Source organism: Lynx canadensis, chromosome B3 (genome assembly GCF_007474595.2).
Source record: "Lynx canadensis isolate LIC74 chromosome B3, mLynCan4.pri.v2, whole genome shotgun sequence".
Taxonomy (NCBI): domain Eukaryota; kingdom Metazoa; phylum Chordata; class Mammalia; order Carnivora; family Felidae; genus Lynx; species Lynx canadensis.
In genome coordinates, this window is record NC_044308.2 from 5355901 (window position 1) to 5373877 (window position 17977).

At 56.5% G+C, this 17977-nt stretch overlaps 1 protein-coding gene across 1 annotated transcript in view; it reads right to left on the reverse strand.

The window, feature by feature from the left end:
• Window positions 1–204: 204 nt before the first annotated feature.
• The window catches only part of SEMA4B (semaphorin 4B), a 39550-nt gene continuing 21777 nt past the window's right edge, over window positions 205–17977 (reverse strand). Inside the window, exons 3-15 of the mRNA XM_030317344.1 lie at window positions 11751–11914; window positions 11516–11578; window positions 8897–8995; window positions 8180–8291; window positions 7783–7896; window positions 7496–7647; window positions 6235–6416; window positions 5946–6096; window positions 4835–5045; window positions 4632–4747; window positions 4203–4369; window positions 2060–2145; window positions 205–1834 (exon numbers count right to left, since the gene is read on the reverse strand). Coding sequence (XP_030173204.1) covers window positions 1092–1834; window positions 2060–2145; window positions 4203–4369; window positions 4632–4747; window positions 4835–5045; window positions 5946–6096; window positions 6235–6416; window positions 7496–7647; window positions 7783–7896; window positions 8180–8291; window positions 8897–8995; window positions 11516–11578; window positions 11751–11914 — 2360 coding nt within the window. The 3' untranslated portion in view covers window positions 205–1091. The remainder of the gene's footprint in view (window positions 1835–2059; window positions 2146–4202; window positions 4370–4631; window positions 4748–4834; window positions 5046–5945; window positions 6097–6234; window positions 6417–7495; window positions 7648–7782; window positions 7897–8179; window positions 8292–8896; window positions 8996–11515; window positions 11579–11750; window positions 11915–17977) is intronic.

The window sequence follows — 17977 nt, forward strand, 5'->3', positions numbered from 1 at the left end:
TGCTGACAGCTCAGAGGCTGGAGCCTGTTTTGGATTCTGTGTCTCCCTCTCTCTCTGCCCCTCCCCCCTCACACTCTGTCTCTCTCAAAAAATAAACATTAAAAAAAAATTTTTTTTAAGTCACAGTCCTTTAAGAGGAAAGGCCATGATTGTTTCTATTCTTTAGATTTTATTTAAAAAAAGAAAAAAAAAGTAAAGTGCATCTCATTAAAAAAAAATATAAAACCCACATAAACTCAGGGCCCCTGTGTTGGGCAGTGTCCATATACCTTAGAATGGGGGCAGGCAAGGTACAGGGGATGGACTCTGGGGAGGACTAGGTTTAGGGGGGAGTCTGGGGTAGATGTGGGGAAAAGGGACACAGGTTTGCAGGCTGGGGTGGAGGAAGGCAGGCTTCCGAGAGAAAGGCGTCCATCGTCACAAACTCTCTCCCGGGCTCGCGCTGCCCCCTCTCACACGTGGCCACAGCCTGATACAGGCTGGAAAGGTCCAGCAGGTGAGCCGGAGCCCAGGGCCTTGGGAGGGCTGCGGGGGCGGTGTGGCATCCCCCCCTCCCCCCGGTCCCTGAGGTGACGGGATGATGGCTGTAATGGGCCGGCCAGCCGTCGAGGCAGGACGCACGGAGCCCGATCCGGCCCTTGCCTCGGCAGAGACCAGGGGCAGCCGGTGGCGGCAGGCTAAGGCAGAAGGTGGAAGAGGCCAGCCGGTGGGGGTGCCCAGCTCTGTCTCAGACAACCACTTCGGGCGAATTCCCACGCCTCCGAGGCTGAGGCTGCGGGGAGGGGCTGCGTGCGCGCCTGGGGCTCCGGGCTGTCTCCTCCTCACTCCTGTTTCACATTTTCCGTTGTTTAAACAAAGGGCTCAGTTTACACAGGGAGCGCTCTTCTGTCCATCGAGGCAGGCCCCCATCTTCAGCTGGGACCTCCGGGGCCGCGGCTGTGGGTCGGAGGGGGCCTCGCTACGTGGCCCGCTCCATCGCTCCCGAGGGTCGGGCGCCACAGTTGTGTTCCGCGAGAAGCGGAGGCCCGGCTGACCCCCTCTGAGCACTCACGGCCTCTGAAGCCAAGGTGGACTCCTCTAGAAGTCAGCTCTCACACCACGGAGTCCCGGATCTCAGAGCCCAGGCGGACCCGGGGCCGGGGGCACACCGGGGACACCTCCACGAAGCTGTCCTGGATGCTGAGCGGCCTCTTCTCGGACTCCGTGAAGACGCGGGGCCCCGGGGGGCTGTCTGACAGGGCCTGGTAGCCTCGGTGGTCGAGAGGGGTGCTAGGGGGGCCTACGCCGTTAAGCGGCCGGGTCTCAGGTGGCAGCGCCGTAGGGCGGGTCTTGGGGTGCACACTGGCACACTCCCCCTGCTTCAGGAAGACTTTCATGCCGCCCCGGTGCCGGTAGAGGAAGAATAAAATCAGGAGCACCACAGCGAACACGAAGAGCGCGCACATCACCAGGAACTCGGTCCAGTAGGACCTGTCCGCACCCCGGCTGGCCTTGCCGCCGGCCGGCGCGCTCACCCGCGACGTGCTGATGACGACGGGCACGCCGCCGCTCCGGTCTGCTCGGTCCGCGATCAGGTCCTCTGCTACCTTTGGGCAGTAATTGGCCACCAGCTGCCAGAAGCCCTCCTCCAGCGACCAGCACTGGAACACCCCCAGTTCCTGCTGGCCGCCCACCAGCAGCAGGTCCCCAGTAGGCAACACGCGGCAGGAGGCCGAGGCGTTGACAGGGGCCCCGTCGTGGAGCCAGAGCCGGGTGGCCAGGTTGGAGAGGAGGGGGCAGGCCAACGTGTTCACCGTGTTGGGCTGAAACTGGACCCGCTCACACGGCTTCTCGCCTACAGACAGAAGACGCACGGGGTCAGCGGGGGCCCGGCATCCACGGTGGCCCCGAGCTCACCCGCCTCTCCCTGGACTGTGATCCTTGTACCATGATGGAAAACTCGGGGGACTCTGAGTCTGGGACGTGGACAGAAGGAAGGGCATTTATACCCACCGTCGCCTGCAGAAGGCTTCTCAGTGGACTTGGCCCCCACCTCTCCAGCTCGGACAGGGCAGTTTACCTGTTAGTACAGGAGCCGGAAGCCGGGCTGAGGACGTGTTGCAGAGGCCCCTGGCGTTCGCCCCCTCAATGTCCTGGATCCACGGCCTGGGGACCAAGAGACAGTCTGGGATAAGCCAGGAAACCACTGTGAGCCTGCATCGCCCCTCCCCGCACCCCCCCCACCCCCCACCGCCCTCCTCAGTGCAGCCAGGCCATCACGTGGCCCTGCAGACCCAGGCCTGGCCAAAGGCCTAGGGGGGCTCAGGGACGACCAGGACCAAAGCAGGAGTAAAAAGGCAGCTTCCCCATGCTGATTCCCCACCTGTAGGTTCTGAGCCAGCACCTCCTCTATTTATACATTATCTATTCTAAATACAAGTTACCGTCACACTCCCCTGAATTACGAAAGCAATATGAGCTTTTAGAAAACATAAAACGTAATAAAAAATAAAAGTCATTCTTTTTTCTAACCTGTTATAAAAATTTTTAATGGTTTTATTTATTTTTGAGAGACAGATAGAGACAGAGCACGAGTGGGGGAGGGGCAGAGGGAGAGGGAGACAGAGACTCTGAAGCAGGCTCCAGGGTCTGAGCTGTCAGCACAGAGCCCGACATGGGGCTTGAACTCGCAAACCTTGAAATCATGACCTGAGCCGAAGTTGGACGCTTAACCGACTGAGCCACCCAGAAGCCCCTTAAAAGTCATTCTTGATACACTCAGAAAACCTAAAAACTCAACCAAGTACAAAGGCTGAAAACACTACGGAAGCCACACACAACCCACCATCTGGTAACCGTGATGGGGAGTATTTGTGGTGCATCCTTCCAGGTGGACATGTGTGTACTCGTATGTGATTCTCTGAAATATAAAATCGGCACCAGGTCTCCATGTGTGTGAAGCAAGGTCACTACAAGGGGGACAGATTCCATCTTTATTTTTTTTATTTTATTTATTTATTTATTTATTTTTTAAATTTTTTTAACGTTTATTTATTTTTGAGACAGAGAGAGACAGAGCATGAACGGGGGAGGGGCAGAGAGAGAGGGAGACACAGAATCGGAAACAGGCTCCAGGCTCTGAGCCATCAGCCCAGAGCCTGACGCGGGGCTCGAACCCACGGACCGCGAGATTGTGACCTGAGCCGAAGTCGGACGCTTAACCGACTGAGCCACCCAGGCGCCCCTCCATCTTTATTTAAAATACATGTAGGGGCACCTGGGTGGCTCAGTCAGTTAAGAGCCAGACTTTGGCTCAGGTCATGATCTTGGGTTTGTGGGTTCGAGTCCCACGTTGGGGTCTGTGCTGACAGCTCGGAGTCCGGAGCCTGCTTCGGATTCTGTGTCTCCCTCTCTCTCTGCCCTTCCCTCCCTCACCCATGCTCTGTCTCTGTCTCTCTCAAAGATAAACATTAAGACATTAAAAAAAATAATAATAAAATAAAATAAAATACATGTATTTTGGAGCGCCTGGGTGACTCGGTTGGTTGGGTGTCCGACTGCGGCTCAGGTCATGATCTCACAGTTTGTTGAGGTTGAGGCCCACGTTGGGCTCTGTGCTGACAGCTCGGAGTCTGGGGCCTGCTTCGGATTCTATCTTCCTCTCGCTCTCTGCCCCTCCCCCACTAGCGCGCTCTCTCGCCCTCGCTCTCTCTCTCTCTCTCCCCCCCCTTGCTCTTAAAAAAACATTAAAAAAATTAAAATAAATAAAACACATGTATTTGTATTTTACATATATAGAGAAAAGTCTGGGAGGCTATATTTCCATCAAAATCTCACTGGGATTCTCTCTAGGTGGTGGGATTAGCGACAGTTTTTATTTTGTTTACGCTTCTCTCCACTCTTTAGGTTTTCCATATGAACATTTTACAACCTTAGTTCTCTTGAAAGCCATTTTTAATGGGTTTTGTTAACGGATTGTTGCGTAGCCCTTATTCTTTGTTAAAGAAAAATTTGCACGCGAATTTTTCATTGCTGCGACACTTCACACTACCGAATGGGTAAGGCAAACATAATTTCTTGCCCAAGCCAGAACCCTTTTGAGAGTCAGAAGGGTAATGTTTACAAAAAAGAAAAAAAAAAGGAGGGCCTGTGGAAGGTGCTCTGAGGCCAAGAGCACAGGATGGACAAGTGGGACGATGGGAAGGGCCTGCAGAAGCTCTCACCTGGAGGCCGCCTCAGGTTGGTAGAGGCTGACGTGTCTGCAGCTGGAACCGGTCCAAGCACAGTAGGGGTCCCGGGCGAGGACACAGTCCCCACAGCTCTGGTACAGGCTGCAGTTGGCCACAGGCACCCGGACTACGCCTGAGTGGGAGGCAGCGTAGAGCAGTCCCTGCACAGACACGGGGCGGGGGGTGAGAGGCGCGCATGGGCGGCCGGGGCCGCCTCGCACAGCTGCACCTGGCTCGCGTGCCCACCAGAGCCACTCCCCAGGGGGCCTCCTCTTACGCCCCCGGGCACCCCACTTTCCGTTGGCTCATGCCACGAGACTGGAACTTTCCATCCTGCAGGCGCCAGGGAGAAGCTGGCTGGGGCCCGCTTATCGGTAATGAGGGGCACCCGGGCGTGCTCCCCGGGCTCCTCCTCCAGCTCACCCTGCTGGCGTCCAGCAGCAGGTTCTGCACGGGCTGTCCTGGCGAGAAGATCTGGAGCTCCTCGACGATGTGCACCCTGGGGCCCACGCCCACCGCCTTGTGCAGCCGGCCATCGCCTGGAACACGGACAGCGCTCAGGCCCACAGCCCCACAGCCGCGTCACCCGAGCCCGAGCCCGAGCCCGCCCCGCCGCGGGCACTTACTGGTGCCCAGGAAGAGCACGTCGTAGGTGTGGTGCAGGCCGGACACGCGGTGCACGGCCACGCGCTGGTAGCGGGCGCGGGGCTGCAGCAGCAGCAGGCGGCTGCGGACCTGCCCGTCCATCAGGAAGTGGTCCTTGAGGAAGTTCAGCACACGGTCTGGGAGTTGCAGGGACGAGCTGATCTTCCTCTCCCGGGCACTGTCGGTGATGCACTGAAGGAGAAGGCGGCGGCGTGAGGCCGGCGCCGCTTAGAGCGGCCAGCAGGGCGGGAACCGCGTGGCCGCTGCCAGGATTGCCAGGTCCTGCCCCCGCGGTGGACGGCAGGGCCACCCGCCCGCCCCGCAGACGCCACTGCACGTCACCCGCGGTGCTGCAGGGAGCCAGCACACCGATCGGGAGGCCCCGGGGCGAAGCCTGGGTGTGGGGCACCCAGGGGCCCCGGCCGGCAGGGTTCCCCTCCCTGCCCAGGCCCCTCGCCCTCCCCCAGGCCTCAGGAAGCATGCCACGCTTCTGCTGCTTCAGCAACCTTTCACCAGTGCCGGAAGGAAGCCTAGGCTAACCAGGGTCTCCTAGTGCGGGGGGCATGAAGGTGCCCTCCCAGGGCCCCAGGTGCCCACGACGGTGACAGCTCGGGGACGCCCTCCCTTGGCTCTGCTTCCTCCTCTAGCTTTCCTATTCCCTCACGGTGCTTTCTGAATCACCTCCCTTATGAACCCCCGGCACTCAAATCCCTGTTTCAAGGTCCAATGGCAATAGGCTGCCATTATGGGCAGCCTATTAAGCTGGATGGAAAGAAGGACGATATCCCCACGGCCGGGCCGCGCGTCACTCAACAGCTAGAGGAGGAGCTCACAGCTGGGCAGGGGAGAGACGCGGGTGCAGGGACAATGACAGAAGCGTGCACTAAGTGTCCCGATGGGCACACGCCTGCTCACTCTAGATAGGGCTACGGCATTCCAGCATTCGTAGCCACATGTAACCCAGTAAGACAAGCAGGCCTGGCTCTTGTCCCCACGTTCAAGAAAACAGGCTCAGAGAAGCCCAAGGAGCCCAGCACGGTGTGGGGACCTTTGTCATCCGCACCCCACCCGGGTGCAGAGAGCAGCACTTACCGCTCCGGGACGGGGTGTGGGCACTGGGTGGGTCACAGTGTACCACTGCTGTGTCTCCCGGTTCACCTCCTTGTACAGGCCGTTGAAGGCCTTCTGCACGTCTTTCATGGTGAAGACACAGAGGGCGGAGCCCTCCGTGGTCCCCCTGTGCCTACCGTGGAAATGGCTGGATTAACCCAGGAGCCCCGGGGCTCCGCATGAGGCCGGCTTAGCCCCAAGGCCGGCTTTGGGCCCCAGTCCCGTCACCCCCCGGCCGTCCCATCTCTAGTTAGGTCCCCGGGGGCTGTACCACTGGGATGTGAAGACCCCATAGAAGAGGGTGTCCCGCCAGTCCTGGGGGCTGGGGCTCAGCGTGAAGACGTCCTGCAGCACGTTGAATGGGAAGCCGTCGTCGGGCCGCGAGCAGAGCAGCTGGGCCTTGAGGAAGGACGTCCAGCGTTGCTGCAGGACCCGCTCGCCACCCTCGTCACCCTGGGGGAGGGGGAGAGACACTGGGCTCAGCCTGGGCGGGGGCTGGGAGGCAGGGGGAGCCTGGTGCCCCTTGCGGCCCCTCCCCAGTGGTAGTGGGAGCTGACCCAGACCCTGGGAAGGGCAAGCCACGGCTGGGGCCGAGTTCCATTTAAAAGCAAGAAGTGGGCGCCCGGGGGACTCAGTCGGTTGAGCGTCCGACTTCGGCTCAGGTAGTGATCCTGAGGTTTGTGAGTTCGAGCAACGCACAGGGGCTCTGCGCTGACAAGTGCGGAGCCTGCTTGGGATTCTCCCTCTCTCCCTCCCCCACTTGTGCTGTCTCTCTGTCTCAAAATAAATAAAGGAACTTTAAATATACCAAATAAATAAATCAAATCAAGAGGACTTGACGGCAATGTCCAGGAGGCCGGCCAAGTAAAGGACAGTTCCCTCACCGTGGAACAGCCAGAAACAGAGAGGGGTCTGCCTACACGCAGGGAAAGAGGTCACGGTTCCCAGCAAACACCTAAATACCCGCATTACAGTAGAACTCTTGCTTTGTAAGCGGCGTTTTAATAACGCAAATACGTACATATTTACGCATATACAAAAAAAGATTCCCAAGGGGCGTTCTAAAACGTTAACAGCGTGGTCACTTGTGGTGAGGCAGCAGGGTTCCAACGCTAACCCGGTCCACATCTAGTTGTTGCGTACCACGCTCCTGAGAGCTTTCTGTGGATGGATTTTACCCACGCAACATCACTGAACAGACGAGGACGCTGACTGAGAGGGCACGGGACTTGCCCAAGGTCACAGGACCCAGTGGGGTTTGAACCGAGGCAGCCTGGTTTGAGACTATGCTCTGGATCGCGATGGTCCGCTGCCTCTTGACCTTGTAAGTGACTGTTGTGCACGCTTTTCTGTATTTCCACATTTTCTTAAATAGGAAAAAAAACATTAAGAGCTATTCTCATTTAAAAGGAGAGAGAGAAAAGCAGTTAGCCAAGCTGTTCCTCCTGGAGGACAGGAGATGCCATCTCCTGGCGTTTCCTGATCCTGTACCCGAGGAGCCTTTGGGGTCTCCGGGGCGGCCCGTCCCTCACCTTGCAGATGCGGGCGATGCGGGACACGATGGTGTTCTCGAAAAACTCAAACTCCTGGCCAGTCTCGCTGAAGAAGAAGTAGATCTTGTCATCGTCCCCTTGCAAACTGCCCAGGCTCTCGGGAACGTAGGCTGAGGCCACAAACGCTGGGTCTGGGGGCCGACGGGGAGCACAGAGTCAGCCCGGGCATCCCGGACAGGCGGGAGAGTGTTCTCGGCCCTGCAGGGAGAGCACGCCCCTCCCTGGGCTCCGGGGACTGCCCACTGGGTGCGTGGGGAGGACTTCACCTTGGAGCCAGTTGAGGGAGCTCTCGGTCTTGGTCGGGCGGAGGCTCTGGCTCCGGGAGATGGCCGGGTCATTGCCTTGGAAGCTGCTGACTGTTCCAGTGTACAGCTCACCGTCTGCCAAGAGAACGTTCCCATGGGAATGGTCCCTCGGCACGGCCCCTTCCGCCTGCTCAGGGCCCGGAGTGACCCCAGCACTGCCCACCGCGCCTGAGGTGGACAGGGAAGAGAGCGGCAACTGGGAACAGCCAAAGCAAGGGCAGCCAAGGGTCGCCCCGTGCCCCCTGGGAATCAGCATGGCGTGAACCCACCAGCTCAGGCCTGGGACCCACCCCCCCCACCCCGCCCTGCACATGGAGCCTCAGTGAGCCCATCCTGCCACTCTGCCCCCAATACTCACCAACCACCAGGGCCGTAGACTTGAAATTGGGGTCAAAGGGACATCGGCCCTTGCCGTCTTCCAGGAGGATGTTCCCCGCCTCGTCCTGTGCCAGAGTGAAGTTCTCCACACTCTGCAGGGAAGCAGACAGGAGAGCTCAGGGGCTCACCAAGGAGCCCGTGGCCCTGGAGGGAAAGGAGGGAGGTGTGCCCCAGAAGGCAGCTCTGTGGGGGGAGAGGTGGGAGGCAGACCACCCTCATCTCTGCACCGGGGGCACAGTGCTGGCACCGCCTGGCAGCGGCCCTGTGTGGTGGGCCCTACCGGCCCCAGGGGCCACAGAGGAGACTAGACGGGACTCGAAGGGGCAGCAATGCGATTCACACCCGGGCATGTCTGACTCCCGTGCTGCAACCCGCTGCCTCAAAGTGCCGCCCTCTGCCACAGGCGGGTGAAAAGCAGAAACGCCAAGAGCGTGTGCGAGGAGGGGTGCACGAGGTGGGCTTCGGAGCTGAGTGAGGGCAGGGGACAGCTAGAGGAAGCAAGGGGTGGTGTCCTGGGTCAGCCAGGGTGTTCACAGGCACCCCTCCTTCCCCCTGCAGGCCAACCCGGCCACCAGATGTGGGGCGGGGCCTCAGGGCTCTCAGAGCCCACTGTTCCCTAGAAGCTTGGCCCTGGCTCCTGCCCTTGACCAGGGATCGGTGCTGGAGAACGGCTCCTGGCGCGGAGGGGGACACTCACGATGTAGGTGCACACGGGGCTGAAGGCCGCTGTGCCGCAGGTGAACAGGTGGCTGCTGTTGAGCGGAAGGAGGATCTTGACATAGTTTTGACAGTCGCGCTGGGGGAGGAGGGAGGAGGTTGTCAGGCCCAAGCATGCCACCAGGGGGCACCGCCAGGCCCTCACCACCAGTTGGTGGGGGAGGGGGCGTGGTGGGTAAAGCCTCTGCTCTCCGGTGCGCCTCAAATCCCAGAGCAAAAGAGAACCCAGCAGCCTCCCAGGGCAGGGTAGACTGAGGACCACGGACAGTGTGCACTGGAGGGGAACCCAGGGGCTCCACTAGATCTGTGTTCCGGAAACTTCTCTCCAGCCTGAGAGTGAAGGCACAGGATCCCTCCCTCTTGCGCTGTCTTGGCCCCTGAGGGTCTTCTTTGGAACCTCGGGGAAAACCTCTGGTCCTCCCCACCACCTCGTGAGGAAGCCACAGCCCAGAGCAGGACCCTGGACCCCAGACTCATGGATTGCCTCTGTAAGGGTGTCTGACGGGTGTCTCTGACCAAGCATCCTGTCGTTCCCCCAAAACTTCCTCCTCTCAGACCTCTCCCCCTCAGCTGTTCAGGCTCCAAAGCGCACGGCCGTCAGCCCCAACTCATCCCTCACACCTCCCATTTCCCCACCAGGAAATCCTGGTGGGTCCATCTTCAAAATACATCCAAAATTTGACCATTGTTCACTCCCTTTACTGGTACCCCCCCGGTCTGGTCTCCCTCCCTCTGCCCCTGCCCCAAGGAGACCACTCTCCACCATGGCAGCCAGAGGGACTCTTCCCTTTTTTTTTTTTTTTTTAAAGTTTATTTACTTTGAGAGAGAGGGAGAGAGAGCAGGGGAGGGGCACAGGAAGGGAGAGAGAGTCCCAAGCAGGCTCTGCACTGACCACGCGGAGCGTGACACGGGGTTCGGTCCCATGAACCGTGAGATCATGACCTGAGCCGAAACCAAGAGACGGATGCTTAACCAACTGAGCCGCTCAGGTGCCCCCAGAGCAACCCTTTCAAAACAGATGCCACCATGTCACTCCCCTGCCCAGCCCTTTGGTGGCTCCCCAAACACCTCGCTCAGAGTAAGTCCAGTCCTGCCCCTTCTCCAGGAATCCCACAGCTAACTCCCTCAGCACTGTCCAGTCCTGATGCAAATGTCCCTTTCTTAACGAGCTGTGGCCTGACTACCTGTTCAAGCGGCTCAGTTTTGCCTGTTGTTGTTTCTTCTTTTTCACTGTTACGTTGCCAGTGTCTAAAAGTACTTGGGGGGCGCCTGGGTGGCGCAGTCGGTTAAGCGTCCGACTTCAGCCAGGTTACGATCTCGCGGTCCGGGAGTTCGAGCCCCGCGTTGGGCTCTGGGCTGATGGCTCAGAGCCTGGAGCCTGTTTCCGATTCTGTGTTTCCCTCTCTCTCTGCCCCTCCCCCGTTCATGCTCTGTCTCTCTCTGTCCCTAAAATAAATAAACGTTTATAAAAAAAAAAAATAAAAAAAAAATAAAAAAAAAAATAAAAGTACTTGGGCACAGGGGCGCCTGGGTGGTTCAGTCTGTTAAACGTCCGACTCTTGATTTCGGCTCAGGTTGTGATCTCAGTTCGTGAGTTCGAGGCCCACATCGGGCTCTGTGCTGACAGCACGGGACCTGATTCTGATTCTCTCTCTCTCCCTCTCTCTCTCTGCCACTCCCCCGCTCATGCTCATTCTCTCTCGAAATAAATAAATAAATTTAAAAAAGAAAAAAAGGGGGGGCCACCGGGGTGGCTCAGTCGGCTGAGCATCCGACTTGGGCCCAGGTCATAATCTTGCCATTCTCCAGTTTGAGCCCCGTGTGGGGCTCTGCGCTGACAGCTCAGAGCCTGGAGCCTGCTTCGGATTCTGTGTGTGTCTCTGTCTCTGTCTCTGTCTCTGTCTCTCTCTCTCCCTCCCTCAAAAATAAAAATAAACATTAAAAAAACTTTTTTTTGAACAAAAAAAAGTACTCGGGCATGGACCAAGTGCTTAATAAGTAAACGTTTGTCAAATAAAAGAAGTCATGGGCAGTCAGGACTTGAACTTGTGTCTGAACTCCACTCCGGTGCTCTCTCCCCTTCACCTTAGCCACCCTCTGCTGCGTGCAGGGTAGGGAGGTCTCTGGGAATAGTGGGGAGCCCTCCAGGAGAACTCCCAGGCTGGACCAGACCCCATACGCAGTGGTCTGGCCAAAACCCCACCAGGATCTGTCAGCTCTGCTCCATCACACCACCTGTGGGGGGACAGGACTCCCACCCCACCCAATCGTTGCTCTTGCTGGAAGCTGACATTTATTTGGCACTGATTAGGTGCCAGGTGCCTCGTATGTATCAGCTCGCTGAATCCTCACAGCAAGACCTGAGATAGGTAGGCATCACTAGCCCCACTTTACAGGTGGAGACACTAAGGCTCAGAGAGGCAAATCTCCTCATTCAAGGTCACGGAGATAACAAGGACAGGGCCAAACCCAGGTGCGGCCACCTCGGAAGCCTACACTCTTTCTATCGCAGCGGCTCCCACATCCTCCCTCCATGCCGGGCCCAGTGCACCTCTCCAGCCTTCCTTCAGCCCAGGTGGCCTCCAGGTACAAGCTCACCTGTGGGTCCTTGCCCTTGAAGCTGCACTGCTGTTTCCTGTCTGCATCTGCGCTCCACAGCAGCTGCAGGAAGAAAGAAGGGGAGTGTGGGAGGGGGAGCGGAGGATGTACGTGCCCAGCACCACCACCACCCCCCCCACCCGTCTGCATCGTCTTCACACCCAGAGGGTCAGTTTTTCTGTTTTCCCCTCTGCCATCCTCTGCCCAGCCTGGCCAGCCCCTGGCCTCATCTCACCTCCTGGTACTCCCCGCCTGGCAGGAAGCTGGAACTACTGTTGAGAGCAAAGAGAGCCTCTCGGGCACCCACGTACAGAGTCCTGCCATCCCTGCTCAGCAGAAGGGCTGTGTAGTTGGAAATGTTTTCAGCTTCGAATCTGAGGAATGGCCGCTTTTCAGAGCCTGGGAGAGGAAGACAGACATAAACCTGGGAGCCACACCTCCCACGAGAAACCTCTTCTGCCAACCTCTAGGACGGGCCGATCTGACGGTGAGTGAGCAAGGCAGCGCTTGGCAAGGGGCTGGGGACAGGGGGTCAGGCTTAAGGGGGAACGCCATTCCTGGACTCTCCAACATTATATAAGAAACAAAGGCATGGAGATGAATGTAAAAGAACGTTTATCACGGCACCGTCCCTATGAATGAAAAATTGGAAACAACCTAAGTGTCCAACCACAGGGGACTAGATGAAAACACATCACTATTAATACTCCACTCAATGGAGTATTATGCAGATGGTAAAAAAATGATGTCGTGTTAGAAACACCAGGAAAACAAGCAAACAGAAGCATACAAGAAAGTCATGGTCAGATATGAAGCAAACGAAGATAGAGCACGTAACAGAACAAGAGAGGGAAGGAGGTTGAACACCCGCCTTTGAGTGGCATCAGACCCAAGGAGAAGGATCTACAGGGCACAGCCCACCCCTACCCCTGCAGTGAACCTGCCCCCTGCCCCTGCAGCGAGCCTCATTTAAAACGGCAGAGGGATGCAAACACGGGGCACCGGTCTTTACCTCTTTGCTCCCACTCAGTCACTCGTGGAAGATTCGGGATTTTAAATAGAATGTAAATTGTCACTGACCCTGACCTCGGGAACTTGAGTGAACAATAGACACACGGTGATGCTGGCTGCCAGGGGAGTTAAGGGAAAAGTAGAGTCTCTATCTTCTTCTGAGAGCGAAGAGGGCCGCAAGATAATGCCAGTGGTTAATGCAACAAGAAACTGAGGCTCAAGTGTAAAACTTTTCGGGGCGCCTGGGTGGCTCAGTCGGTTGAGTGTCTGACTTTGGCTCAGGTCATGATCTCGTGGCTCATGAGTTCAAGCCCCCACGTGGGGGCTCTGTGCAGACAGCTCCAGAACCTGGAGCCTGCTTCGGATTCTGTCTCTGTCTCTCTCTGCCCCTCCCCCACTCATGCACTGTCTGTCCGTCTCTCAGATATAAAAAACATTAAACAATTTTTTAATATAAAATTTTTCTTTAGGTTTATTTTATTACTTTTTTAGTAACCTCTACCCCCAATGTGGGGCTCGAACTCACGGCCCTGAGATCAAGAGCCGACTGAGCCAGCCGGACACCCCGAAGTATGATATTTTAAATTACAGAAGTAACCCAATACGGTGGTAGAAAAACAGAGGAGGTGAAGGGTAATGGGATAGAGAAGGCCTTATTTTTCTCAGCAGCCAATCAATAATTTAGACAAGCCAAGAAATAGTGGTGTAAGGCAGGCACTTCACGTGGAGGAAACCACTGTATTAACAAAAGGTCTAAATGACGAAAAGGTGTCCCTTTCTCAAGGCCTGGGGCTGGGGAGGACAGAGGCATTTGCTGCTTTTCACGGTAAGTACTTCCCATACTTAAAAACAAATTATGTGCACATGTCCTGGATATAAACTTTAACTCTTTTTCATTGTTATAAAGTATGCAACACAAGGAAAGATTCTAATGATCTCCCACCAAGTGAAGATGAAGGTTATAGAATAGTATGCCTAGTTAGATCCTATTTTTTTGTGTGTGTGGGAAAAATATAAACAGAAAAAAAAAAAAAATCCAGAAGGATGAACCACACAGGGTGCTGAAAACTGGTATCCCTGGTGGGAGTATAGGTAATTTTCTTTTCCTTTTTCCTTCTTATTTTTTGGATTCTACAACAAGCTGGTTCTTCTTGTGTAATGGAAAAAAAATAGAAGAAGAAAAAGAAAGAAACACACATACCTATCCAACCAGGGTACCGTTTGTGCTTTGAGTGACTCATGGATTTGAAGAGAAATTATTCTAAAAATTCTAAGCAGCTGATAAGAAAAGAAAAACAGGCAGAACTCAGCCACCCTGCCCAAGCTCAGGTATCTCCTAACTGACCAGTCGGTTATGACCACGCACGCAAATATCGTCTCGTGAAGCTGAGGAAGCAAAAAATGCAACATGCCAACAAAGCAGTTGTGAAGATGGCTTCACGTGCTTTCACATGGTGAGTGTTTTTACATACCCCCAGCCTGGCTCCACAAAGGGCAAGAAAATGAAGAAAAGGACACAGTGAAACAGAAACACTAAAATCAGGAGTAGGGAGAACACACACATCTGAAGAAAACACCTAAGCCAGAAAGTAAGGGCACAGTCACATAAGCAGGTCCTGAGAGATCTTCACAACAGCTACTAGGGATGGGGTGCCCATTTAAGGCTGAGCCTCCTGGTGGCCAGGGAGAAAAGGGAAATGAAGTTACCTTGTTCTCACTATCCAAGAGGAGGTACACACAGCAGCCTTTCTGGAGAAACTAAGCTTTCTGCCTCACCACTAATGCTAAAGGAAACCCTCAGGTGGGACGTTCCAGCAAAGCTCATGGGACATGGGATGGATAGCAGCCCGCCAGCAAACAGGATGACGGAGTTCCCAAGGCTGCTCCTCACAATGGCTCCTGGTGAGGGAAGGTGATGACACAAGGTGGCCAGTGCAGGAATGTGTGTGGCTCTGCAGCTAGGAGTCTTGTCATACAGCAGAGTCTAAACTGGGGCGGCACTGGGAATTCATGGGGTAAGTCCTGCCTCACGTCTAGTGTCCAAACTGGCACTGAGACTACAGGACAGCTATGGTCCGGAGAGGTCAGGGCCTCTCTTTGAACTCTTAAGTCCAGAATCGCCTGAGACTCTAGGTTTTTTGCCTCAAACGCCCAACTCCTCATCACTTACCAGCACTCTACACACTGGGAGACCCAAAGAAAGTTTCTAGTCCTAATCCCCCAGTTCTCCCAACCGTGAAATTTCCAAACGCAACAGGGTCCGATCATGCGGCTTGTATTGTGCGGTGATGAGCCTTTAGGAGCCTGACATTTCCACGCTCTGCTCCTAGCCAAGTCACGCCAGTAAAGGGACCCCTCCCACTGGCCAGCAGAGGCCTGCTCCCACTCCCGGGAGGGTGCAAAGTCGCCCAGGTCTGACCTCCAGGTCCAGGCCTGCCCCAGAGGTGCTGCCGCCACTGACCTGGGATGGCCTGAGAACGTGCATTTACGAATTGACTCCCAAAGACCATGAAGGATACCACGCAGGTCCCCTGTCAGGCGGCGTAGGCGGCCTGACCTTTAGCGATCCCCTACGTTTCATGGGGATAACAAAGAAAATACAACCCCCAGCGGTCTCACGAGGAGTCAGAGAGTCGAGGGCAAACATCTTCCACGTCCCCTTCATGGTTTTCTGAAAGCAAGGGCTGGCTCAAATTTGCCAACGCTTATCTGCCCTCCCAGGAGGCTCGTTTCCCGCGGGCGGGGCCTGGAAGTCTAGGCAGGAGGCTGTGCTTGGAATCCGTCCAGAAACAGAAACACCAAAGGTCAGAGATAAGGTTGCCGTCCAGGTGGCAGCTCGGCCCCGCTCCGGCCTGGAAGGGAGAGGAAATCTGCCAAGGGTCACGTAGACAGAGCGCAGCCAGGTTGGAAGGACAGCCAGGGCGCCAGCTGCTCGAGGACCCGCCGGGCTGCACCTCCAGTCATGCGGGGAACACGGTCATGGAAATGGCAGACAGAAAATGCCTTGACATGTGGGTGAGGGGCCCCCTATACTATCCATTCCCCTTCTGGGCATTCTCCTCCTTCGTCCCCCGCCCTGAGCCTCTCACACTCAAAGCCATGGCGTCCTGAAGGCCTTGCTTTCTGACGACCTCCCACTTGCCCTGTGGACTTCGCCAGGGCTAGTCAGTGGGGCTGCCTCCCCAACTGGGAGCCTCGACGAGACAGAGATGAAGAGGACAGACTCCGGGGCGCCTGGGTGTCTCAGTCAGTTAAGCGCCCAACTTCGGCTCAGGTCATGATCTCACGGTTTGTGGTTTTAAGCCCCACGTCAGGCCCCGTACTTCCAGCTCGGAGCCTGGAGTCTGCTTCCGATTCTGGGTCTCCCTCTCTCTGCCCCTCCCCTGCTTGTGCTCTTTCTCTCTCTCTTGAAAATAAATAAAACGCTGGGGGGCCGGTTATATTATTAAGGCCAGATTCTTGCCACAAATAGTGTAGTTTTAGCTGCAGACTAAAGTCTGCTCTAGTATTAGTAAGGGATATTATTTTAATTCAGGAAAAAAAATTAAAAAGAGAAAAATAAATAAATAAAACATTTCTGGGGCGCCTGGGCGGCTCAGTCAGTTGAGCGTCCGACTTCGGCTCAGGTCACGATCTCATGGTTCGTGGATTCGAGCCCCACGTCGGGCTCTGTGCTGACAGCTCAGAGCCTGGAGCCTCCTTCGGATTCTGTCTCCCTCTCTCTCTGCCCCTCCCCCGCTCACACTCTGTCGCTCTCAAAAATAAAGAAAAACTTTTTTTTTTAATTGAAAAAAGAAAAAAAAAAAAAGTACAGACTCAGGACTCAGAGACCTGGGTGCCAATACTGCCCCTGTCACACAGGAGCCACCTGCCACCAGGACAAGCCACTTAACATCTTGGAGCCTCACTTTCCTTATCTGGAAAATGGGGATAATAACCCCTTTCCTCATAGGGTTGTTACGAAAAGAAAGGAGACCGTGTGTGTAAATAACAGACATAATAACCCACGTCTACCGAGAGCTTTACTCAGAACAGCCCTGCACACGTTAGCTGAGTGCTGGCACGGCGTCTGGCACGCGATCAACACCCGAGTGGGTCAAAACCAGAATCCAAAAGCCCTGCAGGAAAATCCAGCCCAGCAAGAGCTGCCTGAGGAGCAGGGCTGTTTGCAAGAGCTGGGCCTCCCTCGTCCTCGACGGTAAAAACAACTCACACGGGGTGGTTTCTAACCTAGGTCTGTCGCGGTCACTTGGGGGTCTCACCAGGGACCAAGGGCTCTGTAACCGGACCGGTGTACGTGTTGCATGCATGAGCTGGTTCCCGCCCAGGTGCCTGGGGTCACCTCCAGAGTCACCGCACAGACGTCTGTCTGTGTGGGCCCTGCCTGGGCTTGCCTGTGTGCATGTGTGTGTGCGTGTGTCTGCGCACCCGACCACAAGGCTTGTCCGCGCTTGTGTGTTCGCTCCGGGCTGCTTTTGGTGTAGAGGTGACTGGCAGGGTGTTTGTGTTCTCCTTTCCCTGGAAGCCTTAACCATACCTCAGGGTCAGCCTTAGCTTCCAGGCTGTTCTCTGTGTGGCAAAGAGAGCGTCCCGTGTGCTCTCCTCGGCCGCCTGTGCTGCTCAGACATCCTCTGCGTCCTCTACCCAGCGGGTTAGTCCAGGACGGAGAAAGCTGGGCTGCCTGAGGCTGTGGCCGGTCTCCCTGGACGGGGTGAAACCTCTCCATCTACCCCGGGCAGGCCCGAGCTGGTGGCTTCTCCAGGACTCCGGGAAGGTAGGATGCTGGAGAGGGCACGCTGGACGGGGCCTGAGGGAACTACCTGCAGGGCCCCCGCTCCCCTACCCCTGGGGCCTGGGGCTCTCAGCAGGAAGTGATGCTGGAACGACTCAGCCCCCAGCCTCAGCTAGAGTTTCTTCTCTTCCCTGTGACTCAGCCGGAAGCCTAGAGCTCTCTGAGGTGAGACGGGAACAGGGTTCGGCCCCGTCCCCACCTCCCCACCCAGTCCAGCCAACGAGCTGCAGCAAGGCCATGACTCAGAGCACCACCCTGTCTTTCTCTCCACGGTGGCTCCTGGCACCACAGCTGACGCTGACCTGGCCCTAACATCCTGCCCTCCACAGGCCCCGGCAGGATCAGGCCAGGGGACACCAGCTCCTCTGCGGAGTCAAGAGCCGGGAAGGCCCCCCCCCCCCCCCGCCCAGTGCAGGGAGGTGGCTGGCTGCCCCTCAGCTCGAGTCACAAAGTCCCCAGAAAGGGGTCCAGGCCCCGGGCAAGTCTCCGAGAGCCTCCTAAGAGGCTCTGCTGGAGCATCTCCTCCCCAAGACGTCACACTGGACCCTTGGACCCGGTTCCAGTCGTACCCGCGGGAGCACCACCCCTAGGGCGGGAGCGCTGACTCTGCAGCAAACTGGGGCACGTCCAACGCCCTGGATGCACATCCTCCCTCCCTC